Here is a 23,426-nt window from a genome sequence, read left to right on the forward strand (position 1 = left end):
CCCCAGAGTAATAATGTCATTATAGAGGCATGTCACAGGGCTCTGAAGAGGACTACAGCCCCAGAGTAATAATGTCATTATAGAGGCATGTCACAGGGCTCTGAAGAGGACTACAGCCCCAGAGTAATAATGTCATTATAGAGGCATGTCACAGGGCTCTGAAGAGGACTACAGCCCCAGAGTAATAATGTCATTATAGAGGCATGTCACAGGGCTCTGAAGAGGACTACAGCCCCAGAGTAATAATGTCATTATAGAGGCATGTCACAGGGCTCTGAAGAGGACTACAGCCCCAGAGTTATAATGTCATTATAGAGGCATGTCACAGGGCTCTGAAGAGGACTACAGCCCCAGAGTAATAATGTCATTATAGAGGCATGTCACAGGGCTCTGAAGAGGACTACAGCCCCAGAGTAATAATGTCATTATAGAGGCATGTCACAGGGCTCTGAAGAGGACTACAGCCCCAGAGTATTTATATCTACTAGAGAATTCATTCATAATAAACAAGTGCTGTAATCCCATTAATATTTCATTACAATCTACAGACGTTTGAGTCTAATCAGCCTTCTGAAATCTATCCCGTCCCAACAGGTCCTTCGTGTCAATTGTCATTTTTTATAGACAGTATTTTTGTTTTCAGGAACTGAAAGAGAGAGATGTAAAACAGGTGAAAATAGACTTTCACAAGCTGTTTAACATACAGTGTTACTGTGCTGTACAAACAGGATGCTGCTCCTCAGACACATTCAGACATCCACTGTGGCGGTCAGAGAACACGTTGCAGCTCTGCATTCAGTTCTTCATTGTCTGTGGGACATTTTATAGTTTCTTTACTTTTGGAACAAATCTAACCATTACATATTTACTCCTGTTACCTGGAGATACAATTCAACTGCAGGGTGAAAGGGAGGAACATTGGAACAACCAAAAGGTATGAACTGCTGTTAGTTACCAAGGAGGAACCCATCTGACAAACAACAAGAAGACGAGAGACTCCATACTGTTTACAGCGTTCATAAGGGTTTTACTGTATCAAACCAACGTTCTACAGGGATCCACCGGAACCAAACTATTCTGACAATTATCTCAGTAGATTTGACTGACGTTGGAAGAGATGAGATCTATGTTTTCCCACCCTGCCGTCCTGTTCCTGTGGATTCAGAGTTCTAGTGGATGGATGCATCCTAAATGCCAGATTTATGACAGTAGTGAAGACTTGGAACACTTTCCCACCTGGACCTGCAGCCACATACCTCATCATGCAGAACGTTACACTGCTGCCTGTCAAGATGTCACAGCCATCGAGGAGGATCTACTTGGACTTCCCCCTAATATCAATACCCTCTGCATATTTATGACACATGGTGAAAATAGATCCATGTCTCTGGGCTTTTTCTCTCAGTTTCAGGATCTGGAGTACCTGTACATTGATGGCTGTTTTACTCAAATCCTTCCATCTGGGAACAGTCACCTTCCATCTGGGAACAGTCACCTTCCATCTGGGAACAGTCACCTTCCAAATCTGCAACATATGTACTTAAGTAATTGGGGAATGGACTCAGATTGCTGTGAATGTCATATTGGGCCCCATACATTCAGAGATCTCGTGAAGCTGAGTCATTTGACTCTTTGGAGTTATAGACTATCAGCAATGTCCCCGGATGTTTTCCATGGCATTCCTCTGTTACAAAGTCTCATCATTAGTGAACCCTATTTAGAGGATTTGTCAGAGATAGCATGCAGAATAATGAATATTAAGTCACTTGTTAGGTTATCTGTAGACGCAACAAACATACAATCGTTAAACATTTCAAACTGCTCCATCTTAAACACCAACGAAAGCATGACACCTGTTTTTAACAATCTAGCGAGGGTTGACTTCTCATTTGGTGAAATACCACATATAGAAGAAGGTTCACTGGCTTGGCTCCAGAACCTCACAATGTTAGCAGGGGCTTTCAGCCAGGAAGTCCTACTGGACCTTCCCCTGTCTGGGATAAAACAAATCCAGGACTTCAGATGCTCTGGGATCAATGTCATTGATATTGAAAGAATCTGTAATGTAGTGTTTTTGCTTTCAATCAAGAAAATATATGTAAACAATTTCAATACAAGCAGCCTCTCTATGTCCAGTGTTGAGTTGTGCACTGGGCTAGAATATATGTATTTAAGTGGACTTGGATCCGTCCATCCTTCTCCCCATTTAAAATTGAATTTTATTTCCAGTCTCAAAAACCTTAATCAATTAAAAATAGACGGCCTGGAAGATAACAGACTTGATATTTGCTCCTTCCAAAAACAACCAATAACATGGTTAACAAATCTCACTTTAGGGTTGAAGAATCAAATGCTTTTTGCTAAACAATTCATCTGTCTTGTTAAGCTGCAGTATCTGGATATAAAACTGAATTTAATTTCAAACATTGAAGACTTTGCTTTCCTGGGATTGACAAATCTGGAGTCCTTAGACATTACAAGTAATAACATAACACAGATAAATGCAAACACATTTGATGGTTTACATAGTTTGACATGGTTAGACCTCAGGAACAATCCACTTATTCACAACATTGAGGCGATGTCTTTCACACACCTCATGTCTCTTAGACAAGTGTTTCTCGGGCAAGTGCACAATCCACTAACAGAACCTGTGATCAAGCTGAATCTGACACTTATATTTGGTGGAATTCTGAGTCAGCTGACTCATCTGTACATTAGTTCAGCTATGAGGCCAATGCAGTTGACTATCGGCAGTAACATCACATCTAAACAGAACCTGAGTCTCCAGCTCAAAGGCCAGACAGTGTCATTTCAGGACTGTGACAGACCTTTCTTTCAGTCTGTAACCCATCTTCATGCTGATGCTGAAGAATTCCTTTGTGGATCTGAATTCATGGGAAAGTACTTCACGTCTGTGGAGACATTTGACTACAGATCGAAGCTTTCAGCTAAAAGGGTTGATTTATCATCAATTAATCAGCTGATTCACCTGAGGAAACTGACTCTACGACAGGTGGATCTTTTAACACAGCGTTCTGCCGACATCACTTTTCACAACTTGACCAAACTGGAGGTTCTGGAAATGTACCACTGCAGGATTTACTCTTTAGAGGGGAGTTTAACTAAAGACTTGAAATCTTTGAAAAGAGTGTATTTGCTTATAGAGAACATTTATAATGTATTCTATAGCTTTACTGAACCTCTCTCTAGCCTTAAGCATTTGACGTTTAATAATTTACAGATGTTTTGCAGTTGTGACAATGCTTGGCTCATTACATGGGCAAAGGGGTGCAGGCAGGTTGAAGTGATCATGCTTGGTCCGTATGCTAAAACCGGTATGTATGCTTTGGAGGACTTGATATGCTTGTCGGACAATGGAATAGACACACCTAATTTTGTCAAGTACACAGAAGCCAACTGCACAACAGAGGTTGGCTTTGTGCTCTTTGTTGCGACTGGCCTGGGAGTCCTGTTCTTCATGCTGGTGGTGTTGGTCCATAACCTGGCCGGCCCCTACCTCCTCCCCCTCTACCACATCACCCTTGGCTGGCTGTTAGAAGCCATGCGATCCAACACCAGGGGGCGCTACCACTACGATGTGTTTGTCTCCTATAGCGGGAAGGACGAGCGCTGGGTGGTGGAGGAGCTGCTACCTAATCTGGAGCAGAGGGGGCCTCCTTTCCTGCGCCTCTGTCTGCACAGCAGGGACTTCCAGCTGGGGAAGGACATTGTGGAGAACATCACAGACAGCCTCTACCGGAGCCGCCACACCCTCTGCCTAGTCAGCCGCCACTACCTACGCAGTAACTGGTGCTCTCTGGAGATGAAGCTGGCCACCTACAGGCTGCAGGTGGAGCAAAGGGACATCCTCCTCCTGGTCTTCCTAGAGAAGATCCCCCCTCGCCGGCTGTCTGCCCACCACAGGCTGGCTCGCCTGCTGAAAACCAGAACTTATCTGGACTGGCCCCAGGACCCTAATCAGCACCAGGCATTCTGGGACAGACTGTGGGCTAAACTGAAACCTCAGACTGAGCATGAGATCAGAGGTTGATGTTGAACCTTGTGGACTGAAGATAGACATCAGCGGTTGATGTAGAACCCTGTGGACTGAAAAGTGACATCAGAGGTTGATGTAGAACCTTGTGGACTGAAGCATGAGATCAGAGGTTGATGTAGAACCTTGTGGACTGAAGCATGAGATCAGAGGTTGATGTTGAACCTTGTGTATAGAAATCAGATGTTGATGTTGAACCTTGTGTTATTGCAGATGCAATGTTGACACATATATTGAGCTGTTGAATTTGTTGTTAAAAGTCCTCCATACAAAATGTCTACCACTGTTTGAAATTTGTTTTGTCAATTCCTTTTAAATGCTCTGTCTGGAGTGTACTTTTTGTGATTCATCTGAAATGACTTTTAATAGCCTTATTTAAATTGCTCATAAAAAAGCCTAAACATTTTTTAAATTCCCTAAATTTTATCAGATCCTATTTGTATTTTTAAACACCTAATTGCTAACACATATCTTTGTTTGTATATTTGTTGCTAAGAGGAACTAAAAAAGGGTGTGACTACTGTGTACTGCAGTGAATGACAAAACATACATGACCAATGACCATGAAGCAGTTATTAATGACTATACATGAATGACCAATGACCATGAAGCAGTTATTAATGACTATACATGAATGACCAATGACCATGAAGCAGTTATTAATGACTATACATGAATGACCAATGACCATGAAGCAGTTATTAATGACTATACATGAATGACCAATGACCATGAAGCAGTTATTAATGACTATACATGAATGACCAATGACCATGAAGCAGTTATTAATGACTATACATGAATGACCAATGACCATGAAGCAGTTATTAATGACTATACATGAATGACCAATGACCATGAAGCAGTTATTAATGACTATACATGAATGACCAATGACCATGAAGCAGTTATTAATGACTATACATGAATGACCAATGACCATGAAGCAGTTATTAATGACTATACATGAATGACCAATGACCATGAAGCAGTTATTAATGACTATACATGAATGACCAATGACCATGAAGCAGTTATTAATGACTATACATGAATGACCAATGACCATGAAGCAGTTATTAATGACTATACATGAATGACCAATGACCATGAAGCAGTTATTAATGACTATACATGAATGACCAATGACCATGAAGCAGTTATTAATGACTATACATGAATGACCAATGACCATGAAGCAGTTATTAATGACTATACATGAATGACCAATGACCATGAAGCAGTTATTAATGACTATACATGAATGACCAATGACCATGAAGCAGTTATTAATGACTATACATGAATGACCAATGACCATGAAGCAGTTATTAATGACTATACATGAATGACCAATGACCATGAAGCAGTTATTAATGACTATACATGAATGACCAATGACCATGAAGCAGTTATTAATGACTATACATGAATGACCAATGACCATGAAGCAGTTATTAATGACTATACATGAATGACCAATGACCATGAAGCAGTTATTAATGACTATACATGAATGACCAATGACCATGAAGCAGTTATTTTATTTGAACATCGATCGAAGAGATTTGTACAGAAATGTTGTTGCTAGTTGTTTAACTAAATGTAGTTGCTAGTTGTTTAACTAAATGTAGTTGCTAGTTGTTTAACTAAATGTTGTTGCTAGTTGTTTAACTAAATGTTGTTGCTAGTTGTTTAACTCAATGTTGTTGCTAGTTGTTTAACTAAATGTTGTTGCTAGTTGTTTAACTAAATATTGTTGCAAGTGTTTTAACTAAATGTGTTTGCTATTTGTTTACCAAAATGTAGTTGCTAGTTGTTTAACTAAATGTGTTTGCTATTTGTTTACCAAAATGTTGTTGCTAGTTGTTTAACTAAATATTGTTGCAAGTGTTTTAACTAAATGTGTTTGCTATTTGTTTACCAAAATGTAGTTGCTAGTTGTTTAACTAAATGTGTTGTTAGTTGTTTAGCTAAATGTGGTTGCAAGTTGTTTAATTAAATCTAATTGCTATTTGTTTAACTCAATGTGTTGAAGTTTTTTGCCTAAATCTAATTGCGAGTTGTTTAGCTAAATCATGTTGCTATTTGTTTAAATAAATGTGATGCTATTTGTTCAACTAATTGTAGTTGCTAGTTGTTAACTAAATGTAGTTTTTAGTTGTTTAACTAAAGGTAGTTGCTAGTTGTTTAACATTTTGTAGATGCTAGTTGTTTAACTAAATGTAGCTGCTAGTTGTATAACTAAATCTAGTTGCTAGGTGTTAAACTAAATGTGTTGCTAGTTGTTTAACTAACGGTGTTGCTAGTTGTTTAACTAACGGTGTTGCTTGAGTGTAGCCTGTATATGGTTCATTGCACATATATTTGATACATGTCTTAACTCATGGGAGTGGGGAGGGGGACCCCTTTCTGGACAATTAAGTATTTTCTGCGCAATATTGGAGGAAACCTAGTTTTGTTGTGTTATTTCATTATTGTTTATGCTTTTGATAAAGGCATTCATCCGAAACGTTGGAAACTATCTTCTGTTTCTGTTTTTAAATAAAAAGCATCACTGCATTAGAATAACTCATTGTATTGTTCTATTCTAGAATGCCTCCATATTCTCTATTCTATAAGTTCTTACATCTGACACATGCAGAACAGATAACTGTCTCTAACTGAGGCCAGCTTTCAGCAGCTTGCCCAGGCTATCAATGCTCTGACTACAGTAGAACACAGAGTAAGCCTGATATGTCTGGTTAACCACCAATATCATGGTGTATGATGGAGACTCCAGCCTTATCAGTTCTAGTCACAGATAAGCATCATCCCTCCAGCTAAAGGTCAGGTCTTCCCCAGTGGTAACCTCGACTGAGACCTGAAGAATTATCCTACTGGAGTCCTAGGCTTGAGTTCTGTTTTAATTTAATCTTTAGTTTACCAGGTAAATTGACAGAGAACACATCTTCATTTACATCAACAACCTGGGGAATAGTTACAGGGGAGAGGAGGGATGAGCCAATGCTGGGGAGAGTTAGATGGTCATGACGGTATGAGGTCCAGATAAGAAATTTAGCCAGGACATCGGGATTAACACCTCTACTCGTATGATAAGTCCTACATGTACAAATAACCTCAACTAACCTGTACCCCTGCACACTGACTCAGTACCTGTACCCCGCACACTGATGACTCATTACCTAAACACCTGCACACTGACTCAGTACCTGTACCCCTGCACACTGACTCAGTACCTGTACCCCTGCACACTGACTCAGTACCTGTACCCCTGCACACTGACCAGGTACCTGTACCCCCGCACACTGACTCAGTACCTGTACCCCTGCACACTGACTTAGTACATGTACCCCTGTACACTGACTCAGTAACTGTACCCCCGCACACTGACTCAGTACCTATACCCCTGCACACTGACTCAGTACCTGTAACCCTGCACACTGACTCAATACCTGTACTCCCACACACTGACTCAGTACCTGTACACCTGCACTTTGACTCAGTACCTGTACCCCGCACACTGACTCAGTACCTGTAACCCCGCACACTGACTCAGTACCTGTACCCCTGCACACTGACTCAGTACCTGTACCCCTGCACACTGACTCAGTAACTGTACCCCCGCACACTGACTAAGTACCTGTTCCCCTGCACACTGACTCAGTACCTGTAACCCTGCACACTGACTCAATACCTGTACTCCCACACACTGACTCAGTACCTGTAACCCCGCACACTGACTCAGTACCTGTAACTCCGCACATTGTCTCAGTACCTGTACCTCCACACACTGACTCAGTACCTGTACTCCCGCACACTGACTCAGTACCTGTACCCCTGCACACTGACTCAGTACCTGTACCCCTGCACACTGACTAGGTACCTGTACCCCTGCACACTGACTAGGTACCTGTACCCCTGCACACTGACTCAGTACCTGTACCCCTGCACACTGACTCAGTACCTGCACACCCGCACACTGACTCAGTACCTGTAACCCCGCACACTGACTCAGTACCTGTACCTCCACACACTGACTCAGTACCTGTACTCCCGCACACTGACTCAGTACCTGTACCCCTGCACACTGACTCAATCCCTGTACTCCCGTACACTGACTAGGTACCTGTACACCTGCACACTGACTCAGTACCTGTACCCCTGCACACTGACTCAGTACCTGTACCCCTGCACACTGACTCAGTACCTGTACCCCTGCACACTGACTCAGTACCTGTTCCACCGCACACTGACTCAGTACATGTACCCCTGCACACTGACTCAGTAACTGTACCCCCGCACACTGACTAGGTACCTGTACATCCACACACTGACTCAGTACCTATACTCCCGCACACTGACTCAGTACCTGTACCCCTGCACACTGACTCAGTACCTGTAACCCCGCACACTGACTCAGTACCTGTACCTCCACACACTGACTCAGTACCTGTACTCCCGCACACTGACTCAGTACCTGTACCCCTGCACACTGACTCAGTACCTGTACCCCTGCACACTGACTCAATCCCTGTACTCCAGCACACTGACTCAGTACCTGTAGCCCCGCACACTGACTCAATCGCTGTACTCCCGCACACTGGCTAGGTACCTGTACCCATGCATACTGACTCAGTACCTGTACCCCTGCACACTGACTCAGTACCTGTACCCCTGCACACTGACTGAGTACCTGTACCCCTGCACACTAACTCAGTACCTGTTCCTCAGCACACTGACTCAGTACCTGTACCCCTGCACACTGACTCAGTACCTGTACCCCTGCACACTGACTAGGTACCTGTACCCCTGTACACTGACTAGGTACCCTACCCTTGCACACTGACTCAGTACCTGTACCCCTGCACACTGACTCAGTACCTGTACCCCTGCACACTGATTCAGTACCTGTACCCCTGCACACTGACTCAGTACCTGTACCCCTGCACACTGACTCAGTACCTGTAACCCTGCACACTGACTCAGTACCTGTACCCCTGCACACTGACTCAGTACCTGTATCCCTGCACACTGACTCAGTACCTGTAACCCTGCACACTGACTCAGTTCCTATACCTCCCAACACTGACTCAGTACCTGTACCCCTGCACACTGACTCAGTAACTGTACCCCCGCACACTGACTAAGTACCTGTACCCCTACACACTGACTCAGTACCTGTAACCCTGCACACTGACTCAATACCTGTACTCCCACACACTGGCTCAGTACCTGTAACCCCGCACACTGACTCAGTACCTGTAACTCCGCACACTGATTCAGTACCTGTACCTCCACACACTGACTCAGTACCTGTACTCCCGCACACTGACTCATTACCTGTACCCCTGCACACTGACTCAGTACCTGTACCCCTGCACACTGACTAGGTACCTGTACCCCGGCACACTGACTCAGTACCTGTACCCATGCACACTGACTCAATACCTGTACTCCCACACACTGACTCAGTACCTGTAACCCCGCACACTGACTCAGTACCTGTAACTCCGCACATTGTCTCAGTACCTGTACCTCCACACACTGACTCAGTACCTGTACTCCCGCACACTGACTCAGTACCTGTACCCCTGCACACTGACTCAGTACCTGTACCCCTGCACACTGACTAGGTACCTGTACCCCTGCACACTGACTAGGTACCTGTACCCCTGCACACTGACTCAGTACCTGTACCCCTGCACACTGACTCAGTACCTGCACACCCGCACACTGACTCAGTACCTGTAACCCCGCACACTGACTCAGTACCTGTACCTCCACACACTGACTCAGTACCTGTACTCCCGCACACTGACTCAGTACCTGTACCCCTGCACACTGACTCAATCCCTGTACTCCCGTACACTGACTAGGTACCTGTACACCTGCACACTGACTCAGTACCTGTACCCCTGCACACTGACTCAGTACCTGTACCCCTGCACACTGACTCAGTACCTGTACCCCTGCACACTGACTCAGTACCTGTTCCACCGCACACTGACTCAGTACATGTACCCCTGCACACTGACTCAGTAACTGTACCCCCGCACACTGACTAGGTACCTGTACATCCACACACTGACTCAGTACCTATACTCCCGCACACTGACTCAGTACCTGTACCCCTGCACACTGACTCAGTACCTGTAACCCCGCACACTGACTCAGTACCTGTACCTCCACACACTGACTCAGTACCTGTACTCCCGCACACTGACTCAGTACCTGTACCCCTGCACACTGACTCAGTACCTGTACCCCTGCACACTGACTCAATCCCTGTACTCCAGCACACTGACTCAGTACCTGTAGCCCCGCACACTGACTCAATCGCTGTACTCCCGCACACTGGCTAGGTACCTGTACCCATGCATACTGACTCAGTACCTGTACCCCTGCACACTGACTCAGTACCTGTACCCCTGCACACTGACTGAGTACCTGTACCCCTGCACACTAACTCAGTACCTGTTCCTCAGCACACTGACTCAGTACCTGTACCCCTGCACACTGACTCAGTACCTGTACCCCTGCACACTGACTAGGTACCTGTACCCCTGTACACTGACTAGGTACCCTACGCTTGCACACTGACTCAGTACCTGTACCCCTGCACACTGACTCAGTACCTGTACCCCTGCACACTGATTCAGTACCTGTACCCCTGCACACTGACTCAGTACCTGTACCCCTGCACACTGACTCAGTACCTGTAACCCTGCACACTGACTCAGTACCTGTACCCCTGCACACTGACTCAGTACCTGTATCCCTGCACACTGACTCAGTACCTGTAACCCTGCACACTGACTCAGTTCCTATACCTCCCAACACTGACTCAGTACCTGTACCCCTGCACACTGACTCAGTAACTGTACCCCCGCACACTGACTAAGTACCTGTACCCCTACACACTGACTCAGTACCTGTAACCCTGCACACTGACTCAATACCTGTACTCCCACACACTGGCTCAGTACCTGTAACCCCGCACACTGACTCAGTACCTGTAACTCCGCACACTGATTCAGTACCTGTACCTCCACACACTGACTCAGTACCTGTACTCCCGCACACTGACTCATTACCTGTACCCCTGCACACTGACTCAGTACCTGTACCCCTGCACACTGACTAGGTACCTGTACCCCGGCACACTGACTCAGTACCTGTACCCATGCACACTGACTCAGTTCCTGTACCCCTGCACACTGACTCAGTATCTGTACCCCTGCACACTGACTCAGTTCCTGTACCCCTGCACACTGACTCAGTGGCTGTACCCCTGCACACTGACTCAGTATCTGTACCCCTGCACACTGACTCAGTACCTGTTCCTCCGCACACTGACTCAGTACCTGTACCCCTGCACACTGACTCAGTACCTGTACCCCTGCACACTGACTAGGTACCTGTACCCCTGTACACTGACTAGGTACCCTACCCCATGCACACTGACTCAGTACCTGTACCCCTGCACACAGACTCAGTTCCTGTACCTCCCAACACTGACGCAGTACCTGTACCCCTGCACACTGACTCAATACCTGTACTCCCACACACTGACTCAGTACCTGTAACCCCACACACTGACTCAGTACCTGTAACTCCGCACACTGACTCAGTACCTGTACCTCCACACACTGACTCAGTACCTGTACTCCCGCACACTGACTCAGTACCTGTACCCCTGCACAGTGACTCAGTACCTGTACCCCTGCACACTGACTAGGTACCTGTACCCCTGCACACTGACTCAGTACCTGTACCCATGCACCCTGACTCAGTTCCTGTACCCCTGCACACTGACTCAGTATCTGTACCCCTGCACACTGACTCAGTTCCTGTACCCCTACACACTGACTCAGTGGCTGTACTCCCGCACACTGACTCAGTACCTGTACCCCTGCACACTGACTCAATCCCTGTACTCCCGTACACTGACTAGGTACCTGTACACCTGCACACTGACTCAGTACCTGTACCCCTGCACACTGACTCAGTACCTGTACCCCTGCACACTGACTCAGTACCTGTACCCCTGCACACTGACTCAGTACCTGTTCCACCGCACACTGACTCAGTACCTGTACCCCTGCACACTGACTCAATCCCTGTACTCCCGTACACTGACTAGGTACCTGTACACCTGCACACTGACTCAGTACCTGTACCCCTGCACACTGACTCAGTACCTGTACCCCTGCACACTGACTCAGTACCTGTACCCCTGCACACTGACTCAGTACCTGTTCCACCGCACACTGACTCAGTACATGTACCCCTGCACACTGACTCAGTAACTGTACCCCCGCACACTGACTAGGTACCTGTACATCCACACACTGACTCAGTACCTATACTCCCGCACACTGACTCAGTACCTGTACCCCTGCACACTGACTCAGTACCTGTAACCCCGCACACTGACTCAGTACCTGTACCTCCACACACTGACTCAGTACCTGTACTCCCGCACACTGACTCAGTACCTGTACCCCTGCACACTGACTCAGTACCTGTACCCCTGCACACTGACTCAATCCCTGTACTCCAGCACACTGACTCAGTACCTGTAGCCCCGCACACTGACTCAATCGCTGTACTCCCGCACACTGGCTAGGTACCTGTACCCATGCATACTGACTCAGTACCTGTACCCCTGCACACTGACTCAGTACCTGTACCCCTGCACACTGACTGAGTACCTGTACCCCTGCACACTAACTCAGTACCTGTTCCTCAGCACACTGACTCAGTACCTGTACCCCTGCACACTGACTCAGTACCTGTACCCCTGCACACTGACTAGGTACCTGTACCCCTGTACACTGACTAGGTACCCTACGCTTGCACACTGACTCAGTACCTGTACCCCTGCACACTGACTCAGTACCTGTACCCCTGCACACTGACTCAGTACCTGTACCCCTGCACACTGACTAGGTACCTGTACCCCGGCACACTGACTCAGTACCTGTACCCATGCACACTGACTCAGTTCCTGTACCCCTGCACACTGACTCAGTATCTGTACCCCTGCACACTGACTCAGTTCCTGTACCCCTGCACACTGACTCAGTGGCTGTACCCCTGCACACTGACTCAGTATCTGTACCCCTGCACACTGACTCAGTACCTGTTCCTCCGCACACTGACTCAGTACCTGTACCCCTGCACACTGACTCAGTACCTGTACCCCTGCACACTGAATAGGTACCTGTACCCCTGTACACTGACTAGGTACCCTACCCCATGCACACTGACTCAGTACCTGTACCCCTGCACACAGACTCAGTTCCTGTACCTCCCAACACTGACGCAGTACCTGTACCCCTGCACACTGACTCAATACCTGTACTCCCACACACTGACTCAGTACCTGTAACCCCACACACTGACTCAGTACCTGTAACTCCGCACACTGACTCAGTACCTGTACCTCCACACACTGACTCAGTACCTGTACTCCCGCACACTGACTCAGTACCTGTACCCCTGCACAGTGACTCAGTACCTGTACCCCTGCACACTGACTAGGTACCTGTACCCCTGCACACTGACTCAGTACCTGTACCCATGCACCCTGACTCAGTTCCTGTACCCCTGCACACTGACTCAGTATCTGTACCCCTGCACACTGACTCAGTTCCTGTACCCCTACACACTGACTCAGTGGCTGTACTCCCGCACACTGACTCAGTACCTGTACCCCTGCACACTGACTCAATCCCTGTACTCCCGTACACTGACTAGGTACCTGTACACCTGCACACTGACTCAGTACCTGTACCCCTGCACACTGACTCAGTACCTGTACCCCTGCACACTGACTCAGTACCTGTACCCCTGCACACTGACTCAGTACCTGTTCCACCGCACACTGACTCAGTACCTGTACCCCTGCACACTGACTCAATCCCTGTACTCCCGTACACTGACTAGGTACCTGTACACCTGCACACTGACTCAGTACCTGTACCCCTGCACACTGACTCAGTACCTGTACCCCTGCACACTGACTCAGTACCTGTACCCCTGCACACTGACTCAGTACCTGTTCCACCGCACACTGACTCAGTACATGTACCCCTGCACACTGACTCAGTAACTGTACCCCCGCACACTGACTAGGTACCTGTACATCCACACACTGACTCAGTACCTATACTCCCGCACACTGACTCAGTACCTGTACCCCTGCACACTGACTCAGTACCTGTAACCCCGCACACTGACTCAGTACCTGTACCTCCACACACTGACTCAGTACCTGTACTCCCGCACACTGACTCAGTACCTGTACCCCTGCACACTGACTCAGTACCTGTACCCCTGCACACTGACTCAATCCCTGTACTCCAGCACACTGACTCAGTACCTGTAGCCCCGCACACTGACTCAATCGCTGTACTCCCGCACACTGGCTAGGTACCTGTACCCATGCATACTGACTCAGTACCTGTACCCCTGCACACTGACTCAGTACCTGTACCCCTGCACACTGACTGAGTACCTGTACCCCTGCACACTAACTCAGTACCTGTTCCTCAGCACACTGACTCAGTACCTGTACCCCTGCACACTGACTCAGTACCTGTACCCCTGCACACTGACTAGGTACCTGTACCCCTGTACACTGACTAGGTACCCTACGCTTGCACACTGACTCAGTACCTGTACCCCTGCACACTGACTCAGTACCTGTACCCCTGCACACTGATTCAGTACCTGTACCCCTGCACACTGACTCAGTACCTGTACCCCTGCACACTGACTCAGTACCTGTAACCCTGCACACTGACTCAGTACCTGTACCCCTGCACACTGACTCAGTACCTGTATCCCTGCACACTGACTCAGTACCTGTAACCCTGCACACTGACTCAGTTCCTATACCTCCCAACACTGACTCAGTACCTGTACCCCTGCACACTGACTCAGTAACTGTACCCCCGCACACTGACTAAGTACCTGTACCCCTACACACTGACTCAGTACCTGTAACCCTGCACACTGACTCAATACCTGTACTCCCACACACTGGCTCAGTACCTGTAACCCCGCACACTGACTCAGTACCTGTAACTCCGCACACTGATTCAGTACCTGTACCTCCACACACTGACTCAGTACCTGTACTCCCGCACACTGACTCATTACCTGTACCCCTGCACACTGACTCAGTACCTGTACCCCTGCACACTGACTAGGTACCTGTACCCCGGCACACTGACTCAGTACCTGTACCCATGCACACTGACTCAGTTCCTGTACCCCTGCACACTGACTCAGTATCTGTACCCCTGCACACTGACTCAGTATCTGTACCCCTGCACACTGACTCAGTACCTGTTCCTCCGCACACTGACTCAGTACCTGTACCCCTGCACACTGACTCAGTACCTGTACCCCTGCACACTGACTAGGTACCTGTACCCCTGTACACTGACTAGGTACCCTACCCCATGCACACTGACTCAGTACCTGTACCCCTGCACACAGACTCAGTTCCTGTACCTCCCAACACTGACGCAGTACCTGTACCCCTGCACACTGACTCAATACCTGTACTCCCACACACTGACTCAGTACCTGTAACCCCACACACTGACTCAGTACCTGTAACTCCGCACACTGACTCAGTACCTGTACCTCCACACACTGACTCAGTACCTGTACTCCCGCACACTGACTCAGTACCTGTACCCCTGCACAGTGACTCAGTACCTGTACCCCTGCACACTGACTAGGTACCTGTACCCCTGCACACTGACTCAGTACCTGTACCCATGCACCCTGACTCAGTTCCTGTACCCCTGCACACTGACTCAGTATCTGTACCCCTGCACACTGACTCAGTTCCTGTACCCCTACACACTGACTCAGTGGCTGTACCCCTGCACACTGACTCAGTACATTTACCCCTGCACACTGACTCGGTATCTGTACCCCTGCACACTGACTCAGTTCCTGTACCCCTGCACACTGACTCAGTATCTGTACCCCTGCACACTGACTCAGTATCTGTACCCCTGCACACTGACTCAGTATCTGTACCCCTGCACACTTACTCAGTACCTGTACCCCTGCACACTGACTCAGTATCTGTACCCCTGCACACTGACTCAGTACCTTTACCCCTGCACACTGACTCAGTATCTGTACCCCTGCACACTGACTCAGTACCTGTACCCCTGTATATAACCTCATTATTGTTATTCTAATTGTGTTACTTTTAATTATTACTTTTAATTTTAGTCTATATGGTAAATATTTTCTTTAGATCTGCATCCATTTCTTCAATGACCATGGAACATTTTATTGTTACTTTACTTTTGGAACCAAACTACCCATTAAATATTTACTTCTGTTACCTCGAGATACAATTCAACTGCAGGGTGAAAGGGAGGAACATTGGAACAACCAAAAGGTATGAACTGCTGTTAGTTACCAAGGAGGAACCCATCTGACAAACAACAAGAAGACGAGAGACTCCATACTGTTTACAGCGTTCATAAGGGTTTTACTGTATCAAACCAACGTTCTACAGGGATCCACCGGAACCAAACTATTCTGACAATTATCTCAGTAGATTTGACTGACGTTGGAAGAGATGAGATCTATGTTTTCCCACCCTGCCGTCCTGTTCCTGTGGATTCAGAGTTCTAGTGGATGGATGCATCCTAAATGCCTTTCGGTTACCCAAATAATTAAACAATTAGCAACACATTTAGTTAAATAACTACCAGCTACATTTAGTTAAACAACTAGCAACACATTTAGTAAAATAACTAGCAACACATTTAGTTAAATAACTTGCAATTACATTTAGTTAAATAACTACCAGCTATATTGAGTTAAATAACTACCAGCTATATTGAGTTAAGCAACTAGCAACGATATTTAGTTAAACAGCTAGATTACATTTTTTATTTTATCTTTATTTAGCTACGCAAGTCAGTTACAATGTTGGCCTAGAAACAGTGGGTTATCTGCATTGTTCAGCGGCAGAACAACAGGTTTTTATCTTGTCACCTTTCGGTTACTGTCCCAACGTTCTAACCACTAGGCTACCTTCCGCCCTAAACAATTAAACAATTAGCAACATACTGAGTTAAACAACAAGCAACACATTTAGTTAAACAACTAGCAACTACATTTAGTTAAACAACTAGCAAGTACATTTAGTTAAACAACTAGCCACTATATTTAGTTAAACAACTAGCCACTATATTTAGTTAAAGAAACAATTAAACAATTAGCAATATACTTACTTAAACAACTAGCAACACGTTTAGTTAAACAACTAGCAACTACATTTAGTTAAACAACTAGCAACTACATTTAGTTAAACAACTAGCAACTGCATTTAGTTAAACAACTAGCAACTACATTTAGTTAAACAACTAGCAACTACATTTAGTTAAACAACTAGCAACTACATTTAGTTAAATAACTATCAACTACATTTAGTTAAACAACTAGCAACACATTTAGTTAAACAACTAGCAACTGCATTTAGTTAAACAACTAGCAACTACATTTAGTTAAACAACTAGCAACTGCATTTAGTTAAACAACTAGCAACTACATTTAGTTAAACAACTAGCAACTACATTTAGTTAAACAACTAGCAACTACATTTAGTTAAATAACTATCAACTACATTTAGTTAAACAACTAGCAACACATTTAGTTAAACAACTAGCAACTGCATTTAGTTAAACAACTAGCAACTACATTTAGTTAAACAACTAGCAACTGCATTTAGTTAAACAACTAGCAACTACATTTAGTTAAACAACTAGCAACTACATTTAGTTAAACAACTAGCAACTACATTTAGTTAAACAACTAGCAACTGCATTTAGTTAAACAACTAGCAACTACATTTAGTTAAATAACTATCAACTACATTTACTTAAACAACTAGCAACTACATTTACTTAAACAACTAGCAACTACATTTAGTTAAATAACTATCAACTACATTTACTTAAACAACTAGCAACACATTTAGTTAAACAAAAATAAAGAAGATGTAATTAAATAACTAGCAACTACTTCAGTTAAACAACTAGCAACAACATTTCTTAAACAAATAACAAAAGATTGAGTTGGTAACCTAGCAACTAGTATGTTTAACAGCAACTAGTATGTTTAACAGCTTGTGAAAGTTTATTTTGACATGTTTTTACGTCTTTCTTTCAGTTCCTGAAATGAAACATTCAGTCTGTAAAAAATACTATTGACATGAAAGACTTAAATGCCCGTGACAGATTTCAAAAGATACATGAGTCTCACTAAAATATCTGTAGATTGTAATAAAATATACATTGGAGTACAGTACTTAATTTAGTTTTTTTCTTTATAGAATTCTCTAGTAAATGTAAATTTCAAAAGAGGAAGTGTGTAACTTCTTAAATGAAGTTGTGCTCTTGACATTATTATTATTACTCTAAGGGCTGTAGTCCTCTTCAGAGCCCTGTGACATGCCTCTATAATGACATTATTACTCTGGGGCTGTAGTCCTCTTCAGAGCCCTGTGACATGCCTCTATAATGACATTGTTACTCTGGGGCTGTAGTCCTCTTCAGAGCCCTGTGACATGCCTCTATAATGACATTGTTACTCTGGGGCTGTAGTCCTCTTCAGAGCCCTGTGACATGCCTCTATAATGACATTATTACTCTGGGGCTGTAGTCCTCTTCAGAGCCCTGTGACATGCCTCTATAATGACATTATTACTCTGGGGCTGTAGTCCTCTTCAGAGCCCTGTGACATGCCTCTATAATGACATTATTACTCTAAGGGCTGTAGTCCTCTTCAGAGCCCTGTGACATGCCTCTATAATGACATTATTACTCTGGGGCTGTAGTCCTCTTCAGAGCCCTGTGACATGCCTCTATAATGACATTATTACTCTGGGGCTGTAGTCCTCTTCAGAGCCCTGTGACATGCCTCTATAATGACATTGTTACTCTGGGGCTGTAGTCCTCTTCAGAGCCCTGTGACATGCCTCTATAATGACATTGTTACTCTGGGGCTGTAGTCCTCTTCAGAGCCCTGTGACATGCCTCTATAATGACATTATTACTCTGGGGCTGTAGTCCTCTTCAGAGCCCTGTGACATGCCTCTATAATGACATTATAACTCTGGGGCTGTAGTCCTCTTCAGAGCCCTGTGACATGCCTCTATAATGACATTATTACTCTGGGGCTGTAGTCCTCTTCAGAGCCCTGTGACATGCCTCTATAATGACATTATTTTTCTTGCCTAGTTAAATAAAGGTAAAATAAATTTAAAAAATGCAGGCAAACTTAAATCAGTTTTACCAAATCTTTACCAGCATGTCAAATGTGCAACCAGGGGAAAACATTTCAAGTACCACTTCTACTCCACACACAGAGATGAGTACTAAGCTCTCCCCCGCCCTCCATTTGGCATATATGGCCATATATGCTACGCTTCAGGACTGTTTTGTTAGCAAAAACTGGAACATGTTCCTGGATTCATCCTATGGCATTGAATAGTATAACACCTCAGTCATCGGCTTCATCAATAAGTGCATCGACAATGTCGTCCCCATGATGACCGTACATATCCAAACCAGAAACCATGGATTACAGGCAACATCCGCACTGAGCTAAAGGCTAGAGCTGCTGCTTTCAAGGAGCGGGACACTAATCCGGACGCCTATAAGAAATCTCGCTATGTCCTCAGCCGAACCATCAAACAAGAAAAGATGCTCGTCGGATGTGGCAGGGCTTGAAAACTATTACGGACTACAAAGGGAAAGCCAGTGAGCCCAGGGAACCTACCAGATGAGCTAAATGCATCGTGGAAAGCAGCACTGAAGCATCCACAAGAGCACCAGCTGTTTTGGATGACTTTGTGATAACACTCTCGGTAGCCAATGTGAGCAAGACCTTTAAACAGGTCAACATTCACAAAGCCGCGGGGGCAGATGGATTACCAGGACGTGTTCTCAAAGCATGTGTGGACCAACTGGCAAGCGTCTTCACTGACATTTTCAACCTCTCCCCTGACTGAGTCTGTAATGTTTCAAGCAGACCACCATAGTCCCTGGTGCCCATGGAAGTGAAGGAAACCTGCCGAAATGATTACCGCCCCATAGCAGTAGCCATGAAGTGCTTTTAAAGGCAGGTCATGGCTCACATCAACAGCATCCTCCCGGATACCTTAGACCCAATTAAATTAGCATACCGCCCAAACAGATCCACAGATGACGCAATCTCAATCGCACTCCACACGGCCCTTTCCCACCGGGACAAAAGGAACACATATGTGAAAATGCTGTCCTTTGACTACAGCTTAGTGTTCAACACAATAGCGCCCACGATGCTCATCACTAAGCTAAGGACACTGGGACTTTAATACCTCCATCTGCAACTGGATCCTGGACTTCTTGATGGGCCCTCCCCAGGTGGTAAGGGTAGGCAACAACACATCTGCCATGCTGATCATCAACACTGGGGCCCTCAGGGGTGTGTACTTAGTCCCCTCCTGTACTCCCTGTTCACCCATGACTGCGTGGAAAACATGACTCCAACACAATCATTAAGTTTACTGATGACACAACAGTGGTAGGCCTGATCACCAACAATGAGACAGCCTATAGGGAGAAGGTAAGACAACTGACAGTGTGGTGCCAGGAAAACAACCTCTCCCTTAATGTGAGCAAGACAACGGAGCTGATCGTGGACTACAGGAAAAGGCGGGCCGAACAGGCCCCCATTAAAATCAACTGGGCTGTAGTGGAGCGGGTCGAGAGTTTCAAGTTCCTTGGTGTCCACATTGCAAACAAACTATCATGGTCCAAATACACCAAGACAGTCGTGAAGAGGGCACGACAAAACCTATTCCCCTTCTGGAGACTGAAAAGATTTTGCATAGGTCCCCAATTTTAGTTCTACAGCTGCACCATCGAAAGCATCATGACCGGTTGTATCACCGCCTGATATGGCAACTGCTTGGCATCTGAACGTAAGGCGCTACAGAAGGTAGTGCGTATGGCCCAGTACATCACTTCGGCCAAGCTTTCTGCAATGCAGGACCTATAAGAGACTACAGTTTATTTGGTAAATATTTTCTTAACTCTGCTTGAACTGCACTGTTGGTTAAGGGCTTGTAAGTAAGCATTTCACGGTAAGGTCTACACAGTTGGTTAAGGGCTTGTAAGTAAGCATTTCACGGTAAGGTCTACACAGTTGGTTAAGGGCTTGTAAGTAAAAGCATTCCATGGTAAGGTCTACACAGTTGGTTAAGGGCTTGTAAGTAAAGCATTTCACGGTAAGGTCTATACTGTTGGTTAAGGGCTTGTAAGTAAACCATTTCACCGTAAGGTCTACACTGTTGGTTAAGGGCATGTAAGTAAAGCATTTCACCGTAAGGTCTACACTTGTATGTGACAAATAAAGTTTGATTTGATTTGGTAATTGTTCATGCTCTTGACCAAGGCATCCAACCGAAATATGGAAACTGGCTTCTGTTTCTGTTTTTAAGTTAAATGCTATATATCCCTGGTCCCTTTTTAGCATAACTTGTTACATAAGACCGAATCAAGCAGTTCGGTCACATTTGTCATTCAAAATGTCTACTAGTATTTGAGATTTGTTTTGTCAAATCTGATGAAGTCCTTTTAAGTGCTTTATAGGGAGTGTATTTTTTTCTGATTCATTTGAAATTACTTACAAATGATCATTTTTCAACTACTTAGAAATATTCCTATTTAAATTACAAAGATTACATCTTACATCTTTAAATTACTTCTTATTTAGAATTAACTATATTTAAATTACTTAGAGAAAAGCCTATACATTTTTTTCTTCCACATTTTTTTATCAGATCCTTTTTGTATTTTTCAACACCTAATCGCTAAAGCAAATGTTTGCATGTACATTTGAAGTCGGAAGTTTACAAACAGCCAAATAAATTTAAACTCAGTTTTCACAATGTCTGAGATTTAATCCCAGTAATAATTTCCTGTTTTAGGTCAGTTAGGATAACAACTTTATTTTAAGAATGTGAAATGTCAGAATAATAGTAGAGAGAATGATTTATTTCAGCTTTTATTTCTTTCATCACATTCCCAGTGGGTCAGAAGTTTACATTCACTCAATTAGTATTTGGTAGCATTGCCTTTAAATTGTTTCACTTGGGTCAAATGTTTTGGGTAGCCTTCCACAAGCATCCCACAATAAGTTGGGTGAGTGTTGGCCCATTCCTCCTGTCGGAGCTGGTGTAACTTAGTTGGGTTTTTAGGCCTCCTTGGTCGCACACGCTTTTTCAGTTCTGCCCACGCATTTTCTATAGGGTTGAGGTCAAGGGTTTGTGATGGCCACTCCAATACCTTGACTTTGTTGTCCTTAAGCCATTTTGCTACAACTTTGGAAGTATGCTTGGGGTCATTGTCCGTTTGGAAGCCCATTTGCGACCAAGCTATAACTTCCTGACTGATGTCTTGAGATGTTGCTTCAATATATCCACACTACCTCATGATGTCATCTATTTTGTGAAGTGCACCAGTCCCTCCTACAGCAAAGCACTCTCACATCATGATGCTGCCACCCCGGTGCTTCACAGTAGGGGTGGTGTTCTTCGGCTTGCAAGCCTCCCCTTTTTCCTCCAAACATGACTATGGTCATTATGGTCAAACAGTTCTATTTTTGTTTCATCAGACCAGAGGACATTTCTCCAAAAAGTACGATCTTCGTCCATGTGTGCAGTTGCAAACTGTAGTCTGTTTTTTATGGGAGTTTTTGAGCAGTGGCTTTTTCCTTGCTGAGCGGCCTTTCATGATATGTTGAGATAAGGCTAATTTTACTGTGGATATAGATACTTTTGTACCTGTTTCTTCCAGCATCTTCACAAGGTCCTTTGCAGTTGTTCTGGGATTGATTTGCACTCTTCTCACCAAAGTACGTTCATCTCTAGGAGACAGAACGCATCTCCTTCCTGAGCCATATGACGGCTGCGTGGTCCCATGTTGTTTATACGCTCATACTTGTCACGCCCTGACCGTAGAGATCCTTTTATTCTCTATGTTTGTTTGGTCGGGGTGACTCAGTTGGGAAAGTCTATGCTTTCTGGTTCTTTTTTTTTTATGATTCTCAATCAGGGACAGCTGTCTCTCGTTGTCTCTGAGTGGGAATCATACTTAGGCAGCCTTTTTTCCTTTTCTCATTTGTGGGTTGTTGTCTTTCGTTGAATGCATGTATTGCCTTACGGAGCTTCACGTTCGTTTTGTTGTTTATTGTTTTGTTGGCAACATTCTTTAAAATAAAGAAAAATGTACGCTCACCAACCTGCACCTTGGTCCGGTCATTTCCTTGA

At 45.1% G+C, this 23,426-nt stretch overlaps 1 protein-coding gene across 1 annotated transcript; it reads left to right on the top strand.

Moving 5' to 3' along the window:
- Positions 1-737: 737 nt before the first annotated feature.
- Positions 738-6,628, top strand: LOC116364367 (toll-like receptor 13). Its single transcript, XM_031817558.1, has one exon. It carries the CDS (start codon positions 1,118-1,120, stop codon positions 4,052-4,054), a length of 2,937 nt encoding a protein of 978 aa, XP_031673418.1. The 5' UTR covers positions 738-1,117; the 3' UTR covers positions 4,055-6,628.
- The last annotated feature ends 16,798 nt before the right edge of the window (positions 6,629-23,426 follow it).

This window comes from Oncorhynchus kisutch, unplaced genomic scaffold (genome assembly GCF_002021735.2).
Source record: "Oncorhynchus kisutch isolate 150728-3 unplaced genomic scaffold, Okis_V2 scaffold1071, whole genome shotgun sequence".
NCBI classification, from domain to species: Eukaryota; Metazoa; Chordata; class Actinopteri; order Salmoniformes; family Salmonidae; genus Oncorhynchus; species Oncorhynchus kisutch.